The sequence below is a fragment of the Podarcis liolepis genome (genome assembly GCF_965112155.1).
Source record: "Podarcis liolepis genome assembly, chromosome: 16".
NCBI classification, from domain to species: domain Eukaryota; kingdom Metazoa; phylum Chordata; class Lepidosauria; order Squamata; family Lacertidae; genus Podarcis; species Podarcis liolepis.
The window spans coordinates 35,710,476-35,729,096 of record NC_139567.1 but is presented as its reverse complement, the minus strand read 5'-3'; the positions used below and the strand labels follow the sequence as shown (position 1 = coordinate 35,729,096).

The window sequence follows — 18,621 nt, the reverse complement described above, 5'->3', positions numbered from 1 at the left end:
GCGGAGTCTGTAATCTGAAGCATATGTAACCTGAAGCATATGTAACCCAAGGTACCACTGTATTCAGAAGTGCATTCCTACACCCTTTTAGAGGGTGTTGTAAGGCAGATATGGGGAACTTTTGACCCTCCAGATTTTGCTGAACTGCAACTCGCATCATCCCTGGCCATCGGCAGTGCCTTTTTTCTTGAAAAAAAAAGTTGCCAGTACTCACCATGCAGTTGTTACAGTAAGGGCATGTTTTGTCATTGGCCACAACATCAACCTCCCCAGCCACATTGCAGGGGGTTGGACTAGATGACACTTTGGGTCCCTTCCAATTTTGTACAGTGGTACCTTGGGTTACATATGCTTCAGATTACATATGCTTCAGATTACAGACTCCGCTAACCCAGAAATAGTACCTTGGGTTAAGTACTTTGCTTCAGGATGAGAACAGAAATCGCGCTCCAGCGGCGCGGCAGTAGCAGAGGCCCCATTAGCTAAAGTGGTACCTCAGGTTAAGAACAGTTTCAGGTTAAAACAGACATCCAGAACAAATTAAGTTCTTAACCCGAGGTACCACTGTAGTTTCTCAAAGCCAGATGACCCCCCTCCATCCCATCCATTACCTTGCTGCACTGACTCATGGTTTTGGCACCTCCGGTGGCTCCTGCGCCCATCCCACCATGCCCATAGTGAGCATTGCCAGTGAGTTGACCAGGGTGCACATGGATAGCAGCAGAGTGCAGTGCACTGGCAGTGACCAGGCAGGGCTTTGCTCATGCCATGACTCCCCATGAGGGGGGGCAGGCGGGGAGGTGCCGGTAGTGCATAACGGTGAGTATTATCAGAAAAAAGCACTGGCCACCAGTCACGCTTTCTGGGCTGATAGGAGTTGTAGTTTGGAAAGCCAGTGGTTCCCCACATCTATTTTATAAGATGCATTATATCAGGATTTCCCAGACTTGGGGCTCCATCTGTTTTTGAAGTACAACTCCCATTATCCCTAGCTAGCAGGACCAGTGGTCAGGGATACTGGGAACTGTAGTCCAAAAACAGCTGGTGAAGCTGACCTGTCTGTTACTTCACTGGGGATTTTTGCCTTTGCAGCAGCTGCTGCTGCCGCCTGCAAGTTGCCTGATGTGTCAAGGATGAGCCCACACCAAGAGAAGTGGAAACTCCACTTCTGCATTGCAGGGGGTTGGACTAGATGACCCTTGGGGTCCCTTCCAACTCTACAGCTCTATGATTCCAGCAGCAAGGACCCCCTTGCCCCATGTCTTCAGGCAAAGTACTTAGAGACAGCAATTGCTGGAGTGGTCAAGGCTGGTCAGCAACTGAAAAAACTCAGTCTCCAAAGCAACTTGTCCAGCCAAGGAAATGACCATCATGCAAATGAAACATGAAGGGTCTGGTTTTCTCTTTGCTCTGCTCTGCTTTTGCACGAGCTGTGCTCCTTGGAAACACCAGAGCAGACGCTTGGCCAGGAGACAGCTTTCGTTTGTTATAAAAGAGGTTAAAGGTTACCAGGAGCACAAAAAGTGTTTTTCTCTTTCAAGAACAATCCTGCCACTGTGTGACTCACGATAACAAAGAGCCCAGTGAGGTCTTAGTGCTGACTAGAGATGTCTGACAAACCTCAGGCTTGAGGGGTGGTGGTGGGGTGTTTTTAATTACACTGCGTAGATGCCTGTTCAAAATTTCCACCTGCTCAAATATATGCAGAGAGCTATTTGCTCAGACCTCAAGCCGTATCCTAGAATAGCAAGCAGTCCACTTTCCTTTAGGGGCTGACCTCTGACCCTCCTGATGTTGTTAGATTGCAGGTCCCCTCATCCCTGACCATTTGCCAGGCTGCCTAGGACTGATGGGAATCAAAGATCACCAACATCAGGGGGGCAACAGATTAGCCACCCCTGGTTTAAGTAGTGATGTTTTCCTCTTATCACCCACTTTTCCATCATCAACTGACCAAGCAGAGCTGCTCTTAGGCTTAAGGACAAAACATTACACTGTCCCTCCTAAAAAAGATAAAAGATAAGATGTGGGGAACCCTTGGTCCTCCAGATTCCCCCCCCCTACCTGCTCTAAAAGGTGCTTGTTATGTCTACATGTTCTCCAGCTGTTTTCATTGATTAAAGGCCATCCTGATTTCCTGTCTTCGAGAAATTACTGTCCAGATTTTGACCCCCCCACTTTTCCCCTTGCTATTTGAGAGTGACATATTCATCTGCTGCTAGCGTAAGATGCTAGTATTGTCATTTTCCAGGGTTCAGCTTTCTCTCAAGTCTCCACAATGTCAATATATGAGTGGGTTCATCTTGCCTCCAATGTGCTGGCATAGAAATTTGGGGTGTAAGAAGCCCGTGATTTCCATTCCTACCTGTATTCATCACAACCAGTCCTGTTTTCTGTTTCACTGGAGTTCAGTTTCTGCCATATGCTACGTTATTAATTTTGCTGCCTACTATTTAAGCTAAGTCTCCCAACTTAATGTAGCTACTCACCCAACTTATGTAACTTGCATACAATTCAATGTAAAGGAAATGTCAAAACAATGTAAAAAACAGTCAGTAATCATGCATTGTTTGCAGACTTCAAAGCAACGATGCCAGTGAATAGTAATCATATTCGCTTGACTGATTCCCGTTCCTGAGCACAAAAACTGCTTCAATTTCTACTCCTTTTTGCATTTTTACTGGAATTCTATGCCATCCCTAATAGATATGCATTCACATGACCACTAAGGTACCATGTAGTGCTCCGTCTGCCATTTACATTAATTCACTTCAGCGCTGTCTTCTCAGCTATTTTGGAAGGGAGATTTAGGATGCAGCCCTGAGGATGCGCATTTGTGTGTGTGAGGGGATTAATGATGATTAAACTGCCTCCTCCAATCTGCTTGCACCAACAGGGTGGAAGTGAGCCTTCCTCCCTCCATTATTTTTTTTTTTTTACTTTTACAGTTTCTTCCCATTATTCCCAGTGGGAGAGAAATTAATGGGATGGAACTATGCCAGCTCTGGAGCTGGCATGTTTCCCTGCCTGGTTTGCAGGCATGTTTGAGGTCTGAGAAGGCATTGCATCCTTCAGATCCAAGCCTTCCCTGGTCCAGCCTCAAACCACTACCAGCATACACCCTTTGTGGCCTTACCAATGTAGGACCTCAGAACTTTGGATAGAAATAGCAGGTAAGCAGATTTTGGCTAAGTATTAGGAGAAGCCTCCAGTGGTAAAACTTGAGTGATAGTGGAGCTGACAGCCTCAGAAGGCAGTGGGTTCTCCTTTGCTAGACGTATTTAAGCACAGTTTGTTGTTGCATCCTGCAACGCGCAGGGAATTGGACTAGTTTGCCAATGGTAGAGAACATGCTTTCACATGTTTACAGCAGGGATAGCCAATATGGTGCCCTTGAGAAGTAGCTGTTCCCCTCATTCCTGGCCATTAGCCATGCTGTCTGGGGCTGGTAGGAGTTGAAGTTCAACACCTGGAGGGCACCCCACTGACAACATCTGCTTCAGGGCCTTGGGTTGATCCCTGGCAACTGCAATTAAAGAGTCCCAGGTGTGTTTCTAGGAGTGTACATTTTGTCTATTCCCCAAACTTTCCAAATTGGAACCTCCCTTTTAATTTGAAGCAAAAGAGAAACAGTGTGTTGATGCAGCTGAAGATCTGTGTTCTGCTGCTTTGCAACCCCCAATCAGCCATTCTTGCAGGATTATTGTCTTTAAAGTGTAGAATGATAAACAACAGATGGGGGAGTGTTTCACTCAAAGGGAGGGCACACGCCATGAGAACAAATCACTGTGCTTTGGAACTGAACAGATTTTGCTTTAATATTGCAGATCTGGGGGACTCTGAAATATGAAGCACTGCAACAAGGGCTGTGAAATGTGACGTGTTGCTTGTGATGGTCAGCAACAATAGTTCAAGGATCCTTAAAGCACCAAAGCATCCTGAATACAGAGGAATATGGATCTCCATCCAGCTGTGATAGTGGAAGAAAGCATTTTTGAGAGAGGAAAGGTTCCAAGATAATGAGATGGACCTGTGGGAGGAATGAATGAGAAGCCTAGCGGTGTGCTAAAGGCGTGAGGAGCCCAGGTTCACAGCAAGGGTATGGCCAAACCTTTTTTCAGACCACAGAAGTTTCTTCGGAGGACCCAGTTTCTGCTTTTCTTCCTCACTGCAGCTTATCTGATGGCTGGTAGCCTCCTGCTACTGCAGCGATCCCGCTTTGTCCTCCAGCAAGGTTTCCATGGGGCCTCTGGGAACCAGGCCCTGCCAGTTGTGGACTCTTTGGTAGGTGCTGGGGGCGCAGATACAAGACCTGTGCAAAACACTCATTTGACTCCTAAACTTCTAGTGAACATGGATACATTCCATGGACCAACACCGGACCAGAAGTATGGGCCGCGGTGGCTGATGTCTAGAAACTCTGAACTGAGGCAATTACGAAGGAGATGGTTTCTCCGGTTTGTAAACGAGCAAGAACCAATGCAGTCTGTGGGAACGAAGAGGCTGAAACACACATCCGAAAGCAAAGGTAAGTGGCTTTCTAAAGATGTCAGTGATGGTTGATGCTCATTTGGACTGGTGGGGCAAAAGTCAGGGCACCCAAATAAGAGATAGAAAGGCAGTTGTCAGGGGGTGCAAAATTTCCATACCTGGTGCTGCCTTAGTACAGCTACATGCTTCTGTTGCTGGGCTCTATTGAAAATGGTTTCTCCATGCAAACCAGCAAGTGACCTCTTCAGACAGCAGAATGACTCTTCTTATTTCTGCAGCTGCGATCTCCTGGGTAGCACAGGCAATGTTAAGCAGTTGAATGTGCATGTGTACTCTGTCTGTTTCCTTCCCTCCAACCCCTGTCCATATGGCCCCAGCCACTGGCAACCTACGCTATGCCACTAATAAGAAGTGAAGCAAAAGCCAACGACAGGCAGAGACCTCTAACTCCAGTTTTGCCCCCAGCCTCCTCCCTGCTGAGTTCTATGAAGGCAACACTGGGATTGAGGAAGAGAAAGCTGGCAGGCAGTGCTACCCCTTGTCATGTTTGCAAGTAAGAAGGTATGAAGGTGGAGATTGGCTTAGGACAAGCGGAGGTTAGTGAGTGCAGTAACTGACTAACCACCAGTGAATAATAGAAAAGTTGAAAGTGGGATATGCATTATCTAAATCAGGCACAGGCAAACTCAGCCCTCCAGATATTTTGGGACTACAATTCCCATCATCCCTGACCACTGGTCCTATTAGCTAGGGGTGATGGGAGTTGTAGTCCCAAAACATCTGGAGGGACGAGTTTGCCTATGCCTGATCTAAATTATCAGTGGTGATCCTTTTGCCCTGCTAGAACTCCAACTCCCATCAGCCCTAGCCAGCATGGTCAATCGCCAAGCAGCACCACCTTGCAACTGGTTGCTATTAAAATTGCCAGGCAGGTGAGGGTTGGCTGAGGGCAGACTGAGATTAGTGGGCAATGCCTCATTCACCCTAATGGACTAGCCTCTCTTCGTATCAGATGAGACTGCTGCAGAGGTGTCAAATCCAGTGGGGCTGAGCGTTTTTGCTCCTCCAATAATGTTTTTTTTTGGGGGGGCAGACCCCCACAATGTTTCCTACCATCAGGGGGCAGAGGAGGCCAAGCACAGAGCTGAGTGTGGCTTCCGTGGCAGGCTCCTCCTCTTCCTGTCATTAAAGGCTGCCGAGAGAGAGAGGAGAAGGAGCCACTGTGCCCTGTGATTATGACTCTGTCCTCTGGCTCCTCCCAAAACAACGTGTAACATCGTGTGATGCGTGTATGACATTACAAAGCATGCCCGGTCTGTGTAACAGGTGTGAAACCGCATACATGACCAGGCCTCCTCAGTGTTTGGTGCAAGTTGGTGCCTTTTCTCCACAGTCTCAGGCCCCAACAGCAGTATACATTTAAAGCAGTATCATACCACTTGGAACAGTCATGGCTCCCCCTGAGATCATTTCAGGAATCGTAGCTTGTTAAAGGTGCTGAAAGTTGTCAGGTGACCTTTGTTTCCTTTAAAGTAAAGGTAAAGGTACCCCTGCCCGTACGGGCCAGTCTTGCCAGACTCTAGGGTTGTGCGCTCATCTCACTCTATAGGCCAGGACCCAGCGCTGTCCGCAGACACTTCCGGGTCATGTGGTCAGCGTGACAAGCTGCATCTGGTGAGCCAGCGCAGCACACGGAACGCCGTTTACCTTCCCGCTGGTAAGCGGTCCCTATTTATCTACTTGCACCCGGAGGTGCTTTCGAATTGCTAGGTTGGCAGGCGCTGGGACTGAGTGATGGGAGCGCACCCTGCCGTGGGGATTCGAACCGCCAACCATGCGATCAGCAAGTTCTAGGTGCTGAGGTTTTACCCACAGCACCGCCCGCGTCCCTGTTTCCTTTACAGGGCTGCAATCCCTCATCCCAGAGAACTCTGGGAATTGTAGCTCCTTGAGGGGGATACTGGGGGAGGCTCAGTTTATCAGCAAAGGGGAAAAATTAGTCCTGTGAAACACAACCCAAAGAAACATACAGAAGCTGTCTATAGCTTCCTCCTGCCTGCACCTTCTAACTGGGTTATTGTGGGCGTCTGTTCACGGTGTACGAACTTCCTAATTGCACATTTGCAAATTGCTCCTTGTCTCAACATCTTATTTCCAGAGTTCTGCTTTTTCCTTGTATATATATAATGTGTGTGTGCGTGCATGTTTGCGCATGTGTGCGCACAAACCTGGAACCATACAATTATCTGCTTATTCTGAATCAATCTGTGGAACACCATCATTCAATATATTGACTGAATTGTATACTTGGGACACCTGTGCAAATCTGGTTCCCCAACCATAAGGAGAGAGCCTATCTTTGTGTTATTTCTTAGTGAGTAGATCCTGCTTAGAATTTGAATGAGCACATTTGGCTAGGGAGCAAAAAAACCTGAATGGTTTACACCATCCCAAATAACACATTCAATGATCAGGAACCTGTTGTCTGAACAGGACAAAAGTCACTACTACTCAACCCAACCTAACTCTACTATTACTCTTAGCTTCATGGCTTCAGGACACCCCCCCCCTTTAAAAAAAAATAAGACAAAGGTGAGCAAGAGGAGACAAAGAGACAAAGGTGCATACAAATTAGGCAAGATGTGGAGAAAGTGGATAGAAAGAGTTCTTTCCCCCTCTCTCATAATACTAGTGAACATCCAGTTCAGCACAGACAAAAAGACTTCACAAAGCACTATGTAATTCGCGACAACAAGATGTGATGATGGCCACCAATTTGGATGGCATTTAAAGGGGATTAGACCAATTTTAAAAGGGATTAGACCAGCCTTTCTCAACCTGTGGGCCCCCAGATGTTGTTGGACTACAACTCCCATCACCCCTAGCTAGCAAGGCCAGAGCTTGGGGATGATGGGAGTTGTAGTCCAACAACATCTGGGGACCCACAGGTTGAGAACCGCTGAATTAGTCCAATTAAATGGCCAGTAGCCATGACTGCTATGTTCTACCACCACTGTCAGAACGCCATATGCCCTTGAATCCTAGTTACTGGGATTCACAGGTCCCGGTCATACTCAGGTTCTGCTTGTAGGCGTTCCATTTGGGCATCTGGTAATCATCTGTGAAAATAGAGCGGTGGACTAGATTCCAGCACCATAGAGTGGTTTAAAAGTCATTCCATCTTCTCAGGGAACTGAGATCACAGGAGCTGGGACAGGATATACATATCTGGCAGTGAGGGTGGGGGAAACCCTTGCATTTGCAATCAAATGTTCCAGTCTACAATATTATTTCAAACACTGTGCTATTTTCATCTACTCAAGGCACTTACATTGGATGCTTCGGTGATGATTCCAGGGAGAGGACTCTGAAAGGTGCTGTGTTTTATGACTTGAGAAAAATGACTATTTCTCACTGCCAGGAAGCATGCTCTGAGAGGTAAAATATATGTACATCTTTCTCTATATAAATATATTTGCGTCCTTCGTGCGTTTACATCTCTTTACCAGAATTCAAGGGAACTTCAAATTCCATTCGCTTAAGAAAGGAACTTACATATATTATTTCATTTCGTTTATTCATCTGTTGGTTTGTTTCATTGCTGTTCCTCCCACCTTTCATGGACAAGTGATCCCGGGACAGGTTATGCAGTCCCACAAAATCAAACATCAAAACACAAGAATAGATCAACAAAACATTAAAAAAGGATAAAATCTCCTTCTCAATATTGACACCCCTGGCCTCCAAATTAACACCCCTCTCTGTCAGTAAAAGGTAAAGGGACCCCTGACCATTAGGTCCAGTCATGGCCGACTGGGGTTGTGGCGCTCATCTCACTTTATTGGCTGAGGAAGCTGGCGTACAGCTTCCGGGTCATGTGGCCAGCATGACTAAGCTGCTTCTGGCAAACCAGAGCAGCGCACAGAAACGCCATTTACCTTCCCGCCAGAGCAGTACCTATTTATCTACTTGCACTGGCGTGCTTTCAAACTGCTAGGCTGGCAGGAGCTGGGACCGAGCAACGGGAGCTCACCCTGTCGCGGGGATTCGAACTGCTGACCTTCTGATTGGCAAGTCCTAGGCTCTGTGGTTTAACCCACAGCGCAACCCACGTCACTAGCCTGGAGGAAATGACAAGTTTTTAGCTGGCACCAAAACTAAGCAGTAACATATCCCATAGAGAAAGGCTTTCTGCAACTGGGAGGTGGAAGGGGTGGTGGTGGTGTCGCCAAGACCAAGACTCTTTCTGGAGTTTTTCAGCCATGAGCATCACTCAGAGGTGGGTGCTAGCCAATGCTCCTCTGAAAAACAGGTGGGGAGAGCATTGTTGTGCTAATGGACTTCTCTGGTTGGTGACTGAGAACAGAATGCTGCACTAGATGGGCCCACTGGTCTGATGAGCAGAGCTCATATTTTGTCTTCAAGCCTCAGCAGGACAATCCTGGTAGAGGTATTCTCATTCAGATAACTGGGTCTTAAGTCTTGTAGGGCTTTAGAGGTCATCACTATAACACTGAACTTTCCTTCACAGCATGCAGACTCTTCAAAACAAATGCTACAAAGTTCCAGCTAGCTGAACCAATCAGGACATTTTCAGCCACATTCTGTGCCAGTTGAAGCTTCCAAACCATAAAATCATAGAATTGTAGAGTTGTAAAGTGCTCTGAGGAGCATCTAGCCCAATCCTCTCCCTGCAATTCAGGAATATGCAGCTGTCCCACACAGGGATCAAACCTGCAACCTTGGTGTTATCAGCACCAAGTTCTAACCAACCGAGCTATCCAGAGCACCTCATCTTTAAGGACAGCACTGCATACACTATGTACAGCTCTGATATAAATTAAATGCCATGATGTGCTGAGTCGACATTTGCTACAAAACTGCTGGATTTTACAGTGAGGGGGTTCGTTTTGTCCCATCTAGGGCTTACACCTATGCTGGCTTGGAGTATGGAGCAGAATGCTATTGTGGAAATAAGTTGCCCACAACTTTGGCAAAGCAGGAGGAGTGCAACAATGAATGCAAAGGAGAGAAAGGAACCATCTGTGGAGGCATCAACAGGCTATCTGTTTATCGTGTGGAGGAGCAGCCATGGGCTGGACCAAAACGACGTAAGTGATGTAAGGCTTTTAAGTGAGTATTTGCTACCAGAAGGGGTGGGCAGCAGAACGCCTGCTCCCCTCGTGTCTTCCATTACAATGACAGCATGGATCAGGGGCAACATGGGGATTCTCCTTCCATTGCAGGCAGTAGGGACTGGTGCCCAGAAGGCAGGGAGACCAACAGCAGGAGGAGACAGAGACAATGACAGGCAGAGCTGAGTGATTCTAGTTTAGCTCCATCCTCCTCCCTGCCAAGTCCTGCAAGGAGGAGGAGGAGGAGGGTGACAGCCACTGCCACCCGCTGGTCTGGCTGCAAGTAAAAAGGCAGGCAGGTGGAGGCTGGCTAAGGCAGTGCCCCACTTGCCATAATGAATCAGCCTCCACTCATTGGAGAGATTCCCATTATATTGCATGTTCCACGGGCCTCCTTCCACCAGAGAGCTGACAATTTTCATGAGTCTGGTGGCAGGTCCAGCATTAGAGGAAGGAAGAATTCAGCGCTGTTCAAGATCCACACTCTTACACGTCCACAGCCAGTCTCTGGAAACCCCTGGCCCTGTGTTTCCATCTCCTACCATCGCTGCTCATTTCCCTACCCTCTCTGAGCACACAAGCAGTGATATGAAAGGGGAGATATAGCTGTTTTCTTCCCCAGGGTTGTTTTGCTATCTGTGTGCCGTGTACCTATATGAGCAAATTCTCCACTGGCAGAGCCAGGTGGGGCCAGACAGTTGCTCTGCAGAGAATCCCCTTTGCTTTAACTGTGGTAGAAGGCACCAAGTTTGGAGGGACTCGGTGTTTGGGTGGCTTTAAAAGAGGATTAGACAAAATCATGGAGGAAGATAAGGCTATCATTGGCTACCATCCATGATTGCTATGTTCTACCTGCAGAGCAGAGAGTGCTCTTGTGCTCAGGTCCTGCTGGTGGGTTTCCAACAGGCACCTGGTTGGCCATTATGAGAACACAATGCTGGACAATGGACCATTGGCCTGATCCGGCTGGTTCTAACAACAACAACAACAACAACAACAACAACAACAACAACAACAACAACAACAACAACAACAATGTTATTATTTATACCCCGCCCATCTGGCTGGGTGGCTTCAAATATATATATATTAAAATACTGTAATACATCAAACATTAAAAGCTTCCCTATACAGCGTTGCCTTCAGATATCTTCTAAAAGTCTGGTACCTGTTGTTCTCTTTGACATCTGGTGGGAGGGCGTTCCACAGGGCGGGTGCCACTACTGAGAAGGCCCTCTGCCTGGTTCCCTGTAACTTGGCTTCTCGCAGTGAGGGAACCGCCAGAAGGCCCTCAGCGCTGGACCTCAGTGTCCGGGCAGAACGATGGGGGTGGAGACGCTCCTTCAGATATACTGGACCAAGGCCATTTAGGGCGTTAAAGGTCAGCACCAACACTTTGAATTGTGCTCGGAAACGTACTGGGAGCCAATGTAGGTCTTTCAAGACCAGTGTTATATGGTCTCGGCGGCCGCTCCCAGTAACCAGTCTGGCTGCCGTGTTCTGGATTAGTTGTAGTTTCCGGGTCACCTTCAAAGGTAGCCCCACGTAGAGCGCATTGCAGTAGTCCAAGTGGGAGATAACCAGAGCATGCACCACTCTGACGAGATAGTCTGTGGGCAGGTAGGGTCTTAGCTGCATACCAGGTACAGCTGGTAAACAGCTGCCCTGGACACAGATTTGACCTGTGCCTCCATGGACAGCTGTGAGTCCAAAATAACTCCCAGGCTGCGCACCTGGTCCTTCAGGGGCACAGTTACCCCATTCAGGACCAGGGAATCCTCCACACCTGCCCGCCTCCTGTCCCCTAAAAACAGTACTTCTGTCTTGTCAGGATTCAATCTCAATCTGTTAGCCGCCATCCATCCTCCATCCTCTTATGACATCTAGGAATAGTATTAAGATTTCAAACTATCTTTTTAAGATGACACCATGGAAAAACAAAAACAGGGACAACGTGAGGGTAGTGAACCAGGACAACAATCTACCTGGGACAGACCAGAAAACATTTCTAGTCTCTGGTTCAAAAGCAACAGCTGACACCTGTGCAGTTCTGTCTGAGAACTAGGCCTGTGTCCATAGTCTATGACTTGCCCTTAAAGTACGATGATACGATGTGTGGAAATGAGCATCCTCAAAATCACAGTTGGATGCTGAGATAGAAACAGGCACTCTCTGCTGCTGGCCCCAGTCCTTTGCATTTGGTAACAAAAGGGACATTCTTTCTGAATGTAGAGGCCCCAGCTCATATGCATTTGAAAGGAATTCCAGGAGATGTCGAACTGCAATCTTACTGACCGCTCATTTGCACAGTGTCACTGCCCTTGCAAAACCGGTTCATGATAAGTTCATGGTGATTTTGGAGGGCACCTCTGTATTTTTCCACCTCTTCCCACTGGTGAAGGAATTGGTTCTCAGCTTAAGATCAAAGCAGGAGTTGGCCGTATTGCTGGCATGCCTTCTTGTGAGCTTTCATTCTCGTATTCCTGCCTCTGCCTCAAATGCAAGAGGTGGACTTTGTTTGTAGATCAAAATCTTGCTGGAGTGTCAGTAATCCAGCGCTTCATTTCTTTGGTTCCCATGGTTACAGGGACTCTTTATAAGCAGCAAGAGTGAAGCAAAGCAAATCAGTGGAGCTGAATGGAAAGACCATAACGGGGGTAGAGGGAACAATGGGGGGGGTGCTGATTCACATTGAGGGGGTCAGAAGCCATTCCCTAGTTCTCATGACACTCTCCACCTTCTTCTTTTTTAAAGATTAATATCACTAAGTTTTCAATTTTACATTTCCAAATAAACATTTTACAAACTTAAATATATCCAGTGACTTCCCTTCTTCTCCTTCCATGGTTCATTTTACATATCATACATCATATTTTGCTATAACTATTCAAATCAGTTTTCCATTTTTACATCCATCAAAAATTATTTGTTCAATTTATCTTAGCGCTGCCAGCGTTTTCAGCTGTGTATACAGTTATTTTCCATATATTCAATAAATGTTTTCCAATCTTCTTTCAATGTATCTTCTTCTTGCTCTCTTATTCTTTTCTTAAATCTGCAAGTTCTGCATATTCTGTCAATTTAAGTTGCCAATCCTCTTTAGTTGGGACCTCGCTCACTTTCCATTTGGGGACTAACAAAACACGGGCTGCAGTTGTTGCATACATCAATATCCTTTTCTGACACCTAGGAATTTCAGTTACAGATAGGTAGCCGTGTTGGTCTGCCATAGTCAAAATAAAAAAATTCCTTCCAGTAGCACCTTAAAGACCAACTAAATTAGTTCTTGGTATGAGCTTTCGTGTGCATGCACACTTCTTCAGATACACTGAAACAGAAGTTGACTAGCCATTTTTCACCTTCTCACCCCTTGCCTTTTCCTGTAAGACCTATTGCAGTCGTTAAGAGTCGTCAACAGGCTCATCTCAGCTATCTGCCAATCTCCCATTCCCACCACCCTTCTGAGTAATACCCCTCCCCAGCTTCTCACTATATAGAAAGATCTGGCAACTTCTGTTTCAGTGTATCTGAAGAAGTGTGCATGCACACGAAAGCTCATACCAAGAACTAACTTAGTTGGTCTTTAAGGTGCTACTGGAAGGAATTTTTTGTGGGGATTTCAGTCTGTGTTATTCCCAACAAAAAAACAACTCTGGGTTGTTTTTTTGGGGGGGAAGTAGTTTTAAACATCCCCCCCAATTCATTATAAATCATTTCCCAATATACTTTTACCTTTTTACATGTCCTTTGCCTTTGATTATATGGATACCATCACCAAACAGGACAAAGGAATTCCAAAGGATTTGGGGAGAAAATCAATCTTGCTTGCATTTTAATGTGAAACCACCTGATTTGCACTTCTCAAATCATCCCACACTTCACACACCCCTTTCCTTCATAATCTGCACTTCTCTAAATTTGGCAATGCAGCTCTGCAGCTCAATTTGGGGCTTAAACCCACAACCATGGGCTTAAATGCCACATGCTCTGCCAATTGAGCTACATTGAAAAGTGCAAATTAGGTAAACTCACCTTTAAATGTGAACTGAATTTAACTTCTTCCCCAACCCTAGCTTCACAATCCGTATGGGATCATTTTGTCTGGGTGGTTGAGCATTCCAAGTAAGTCTTCCAGCTTGAGTTGGTAACTGGCACATCCTGAGAAGCTTCCAGACTAGAATGGATCTCATCCTGACTATGACTGGTTCTCATTTCCCAGCTGCCACCCAGCACGGACATTGCTTCTTGATTGAGAACTTGGAATTCAACCTGTTTTTGAAAGGTTCCCTTCCTCTCTTTTCTTACATTCCTTCAGACTTCATGTGAGATGCAACTGGGAATAAAAACACCTTTGATTTGTACAGCACATCTCAGCCACTGAGTCATATAGACTCTTCTCAAACTTACAACTCCCCATGGATGCTATCTGTGGGAAAGGAACATTAGAATTTTAACTCCTACCACCAAAGACGGTGTTTCATTGCTTTTAAAAAACAGGTTGTTTATTAATTTATTTATTTTTAAAATACTATTGTGCACTTTGCAGAGACTCACACAAATCTTGGAATTTGCATCATTGCTGAATTCAGTGCTATCTGGTTAGATATTTAAATAAACCATTTCATATATATATATATATATATATATATATATATATATATATATATGGGGGGAGTAAGATGGGTTTAAAAATAAATGCCACCATGCTGGGTGGCTGATGACAAGCACTACCTAGAAATTGTTGAGATGAGAAGATGGAATAGATGTAAGAAATCTCACCCCTTCCTCTTACCTAGCTCACCCTACTTTTACCATCATAGACTTCTCTCTCCATTATCCGTTTTATAGGGGTGCCTGTATTCCACTTCCCTTCTGCATATCTTGAGGCAAGGAAAAGGAGGTCCAATACCTGGCTGGCAAAACCCAGTAAATCCACCAGCTCAAGGAGCAGCAATGATACATATTGTAATACCCTAGCCAGCTAAACCACCCAATCAATATTTCAACTGCAATGTGCAATGTTCATTCAGCAGGTGCTTAATATTCCATCAGACAGCAGAAGCATCAGGCACAAGTGATGACAATAGAAGATAAATAACAAAATATCAACATATCAAAATTCACCGCGCTTCAGAGGCTGGCATATTATCCCTCGGAATTCTCACTCAGAGTGAAACCATAATTCAAAACTCTCTTTTCTTCTCACATAGGAAGATAACAATACCACCTCTAAATGCCCACCCTTGATAAGCCCCTCCCCTCCCTTTGGCATGAATGACCAGCTGCACGAATTTAAAATGGGGCATAGCTGGCCTGCCAGTAGTACATGTGAAAAGGGATCTAGGGGTCTTAGTAGGCCACAAGCTTAACATGAATCAATGGTGTGATACAGCAGCCCCACCCTCCAAAAGCTAATGCAATTCTAGACTGTAACAGAAGTACAGTGTACAGATCAAGGGAAGTCATAGTTTCACTCTGTTCTGCCTTGGTAAGACCACAACTGTGTCCAGTTCTGAATGCCACAATTTAAGAAGGATGTTGAGAAGCTAGAATGTGTCGAGAGGAGGGTGATCAGTATGATGAAGGGTCTGGAAACCAAGCCTTATGAGAAATGGTTGAGGAAGTTGGGTATATTTAGCCTGGAAAAAAGGAGATTGGGAGGAGATATGATAGCCATCTTCATATATCTCAAGGACTGTCACATGGAAGATGGAGCAAGCTTGTATTCTGCTGCTCTGGATGGTAGGACCTGATTCAGGTTACAATCAAGGAGATTCTGACTAAACATCAAGAAGAGCTTTCTGGTGATAAGAGCTGTTTGGCTGCGGAATGGACTTACTTGGAAGATGGTAGACTCTCCTTCATTGGAAGCTTTTAAGCAGAGGTTGGATTGCCATCTGTCATAGATGCTTTAATTGAGATTCCTACATTACAGGGGTTGGACTAAATGACCCTCCAGGTCCCTTCCAGCTCTACAATTATTTGATTCTATTATTCTTTCTCTCTTGTACAGCAGGGAACCCCTTTTCCAGGATAGTATTTACTGTGCACATGCAGACATCACCTAAGAACAAGCAAATAATGCTTCTTCCCTCCCCCATCTGGACGACTGTTTCACTCCTATGCAGATCTAATCAACAACTTAATTGAATTAATCAATTTAAATGCATACAATCGCTTGACTAAGATTTCTTTAATTGCGGACTAGAACTCCCCCACTTTCTCCTCTGAAACCAAATCTTTTTAACTGTTTCAGTTAAGAGATGGAGATTTTGACCAAGGCGCTGCCAATGATTATCCGAGCAAGCGCCCAGGATGGATTGAGATTTCAATCCTCACTGTCATCCTCTTCTTTACCTGGTCACTTGCTGGATCACGGCTGAGCCTCATCTGATTTATTCCTCCTCCTGAGGGAGGAGAGGTGGAAGGAAGGCTGTACCTTTTCTCCCATGAAAACCCCCAGAAATAAAGCTCTCTGGTGACCCAATGCATATCAGTTTGGGGGTGGTCAGCAACTTTGTTCTTGAGGTCCAGGGACAAGGGTGGAGAATTGGGGGGGGGGTCAAGGCATGGTTCAGAATGTGGTCAGGGCCTCAGACATCAGATCTGTGAGACTCCATATGGCTTGTTTATTGAACATTCATCCTTTTTTATTTGCCCAAAGCTGACATGGGAGATAAAATTGCATCCAGCCTTTATGGAGCATTCATTCTGATTTGTTTGTGTGATTTGTTATGTGTCCAGGAGTCATCCCTTTTTGCTTGCCGGGGCGTTTCCACATTTCCCTGTTACTCATTTGTTAATCCCAATGCATTGCCCCATTATTTTCCTAACCACAAAAGACTATTTCCTTTTAAAAACGAAGAAGCTAATTTGTTGTGCTAGGGTGACAGTACTGCTTAATCCATTTTAACTGCCCAAGCCTAAGTTGTCCATGTTCTGGCAACTTCTCCTTTGGACTACTGTAATATAGGGCTGCCCTTGAAGATGTCCCAAAATGCAACTGATAGGCTGGTAAATGGGGCAGCCTGATGGGAGCATGTGTCAGTGGTCCTGAAAGCACTGCATATAAAGCTCATATATCTTGGGACCTGGTTTGGGACCATGTCAGAAACACAAATCTATCCATAAGAACACAAGAAGAGCCCTCTGGCAGTGGTGTAGGATGGGGGGTACAGGTGAGGTTGCCCCAGATGCAAAATTGTTTAGGGGGTGCAAAATTTCAACACCTGGTGCTGCCTTAGTACAGCTGCGTGCTTCTGTCATTGGGCTCCATTGAAAACGATTTCTCCATGCAAACCAGGAAGGGACCTCTCCAGGCAATGGAACGACTCTTCTTCTTTTTTATCTCTGCAGCTGCGATCTCCTGGATCACCTGGACACCATTAGGCAGTTGAATGCGCATGCATTCTCTGTCCATTTTCTTTCCTTCCTCCCTCCCTCCCTCTCTTCCTCCCACCCTCTCTGTGTGGCCCCAGGTGCTAGCAACCCACGCTACACCACTACCCTCTGGATCAGATCAATGGACCATCTTGCCATCACAGTAGCTGAACAATTGCCTGTAGGAAACCAGCAAGCAGGATTCAAGCACCAGAACACACTCCCCTCCTGTGGTTTCCAGCAACTTGTATTCAGAAGCATTGCTGTGGAGACAGAACATATCCATTTTGGGCTAGTAGCCATTGATATCTCTCTCATCCATGAGTTTCTTTAATCCTCTTTTAAAGCCACCCATGTCAGTGACCATCACTGCCTCCTGTGGGAGAGAGTCCCATAGTTAAACTATGTGCTGTGCATAGTCCATCTAACAAATATGATCAGTATTCTTGGTTGCTGTTGCTTTCGGTCTTCATACAATATGTGACTGATTATCACTGTGTTTCCCTTGCATTGAAATGAATGGGGTCGAATGATGTATTGACCATGCAATTTATGTAAGTTACATAATTACTTTTGCAAACTGCATCAATTACATAAATTTGCTACAGTGGGCAGCCAGGTAAATAACATAGTTTTGGGCAGAATAGGCCCTGTAGCAGACTGGAAGCAATGCTGCATGTGACAAACACAGTGTGGGATTATGGTCATCTGATACCTCAGTCGGTAGAGTATGAGACTCTTAATCTCAGGGTCAGGGGTTTGAGCCCCATGTTGGGCAAAAGATTCTTCAACGCAGGGGGCTGGACTAGATGACCCTTGTGGTCCCTTCCAGCTCTACAGTTCTATGATCTATGAATGCTAAGTTATGCCTTATTACATCCCTTACAGGAATATACAGTTGCTCTGTGAGGGACCTCATTATTATTTATATTATTTCTGAGTTTATTTTGGCACATCCAGGGCTCCGAGGCTGCCGTTCATGAATAGCAAAATTAATATAACGTAACCATGCAAACTATATGAATGTGGCATTTAAATTTAAAAGGCGGGGTTGGTTTGGTCAGATGACCTCTGAGTTGCTTCCAGTTCTTTACAACCCCATGAATCCACGATTCAGCCCACATGTTCCTGTCTCTTTGGCTGCCGCAGCAGAAATCTATTTTAGCTCCTGAAGGTTGCATATAATCTCTCTGGCTTGGAAAAGAATGAATATGAGAAGGTGCTGTGGATGGAGTAGTAACCAAACACACCCGCACAGCCCCGGAATGGGGCTCCCTGAAGGTGTTTCAACAACTCATTGAAATTCCATTTTGTTCCTGGTGCAGCTCATGAAAAGCTTTGTAGATTTTTATCAGAGCTTTCAAAGCCTTGCAGGGGAAAGTCAGGAGGGGTGGGAGGGAATCTTCAAAAGAAAACCAAGGCATGAAAACAATAGCAGAGGCCTCCTTGGGGGAGGGGGGATTTAATTTCAACTCTTCTGTGCTAAGGCACACTTTAACAGCCAGGACTCCACTAGAAGCTGTGTGTTCATTTCAGCAGAGCAAATTTTCTCACTTTCCATCTCAATGCCAATTATTGCATCCAAATAGTGAATGAGAATATACATTCTGAAACT

At 45.7% G+C, this 18,621-nt stretch overlaps 1 protein-coding gene across 1 annotated transcript in view; it reads left to right on the top strand.

Moving 5' to 3' along the window:
- Positions 1 to 18,621, top strand: part of WSCD1 (WSC domain containing 1) — a 41,778-nt gene that overhangs the window by 9,304 nt on the left and 13,853 nt on the right. The window contains exons 2-4 of the mRNA XM_083479637.1: positions 3,828 to 4,528; positions 7,815 to 7,929; positions 9,415 to 9,602. Of these exons, the coding sequence (XP_083335763.1) occupies positions 4,102 to 4,528; positions 7,815 to 7,929; positions 9,415 to 9,602 (730 nt within the window). The 5' untranslated portion in view covers positions 3,828 to 4,101. The remainder of the gene's footprint in view (positions 1 to 3,827; positions 4,529 to 7,814; positions 7,930 to 9,414; positions 9,603 to 18,621) is intronic.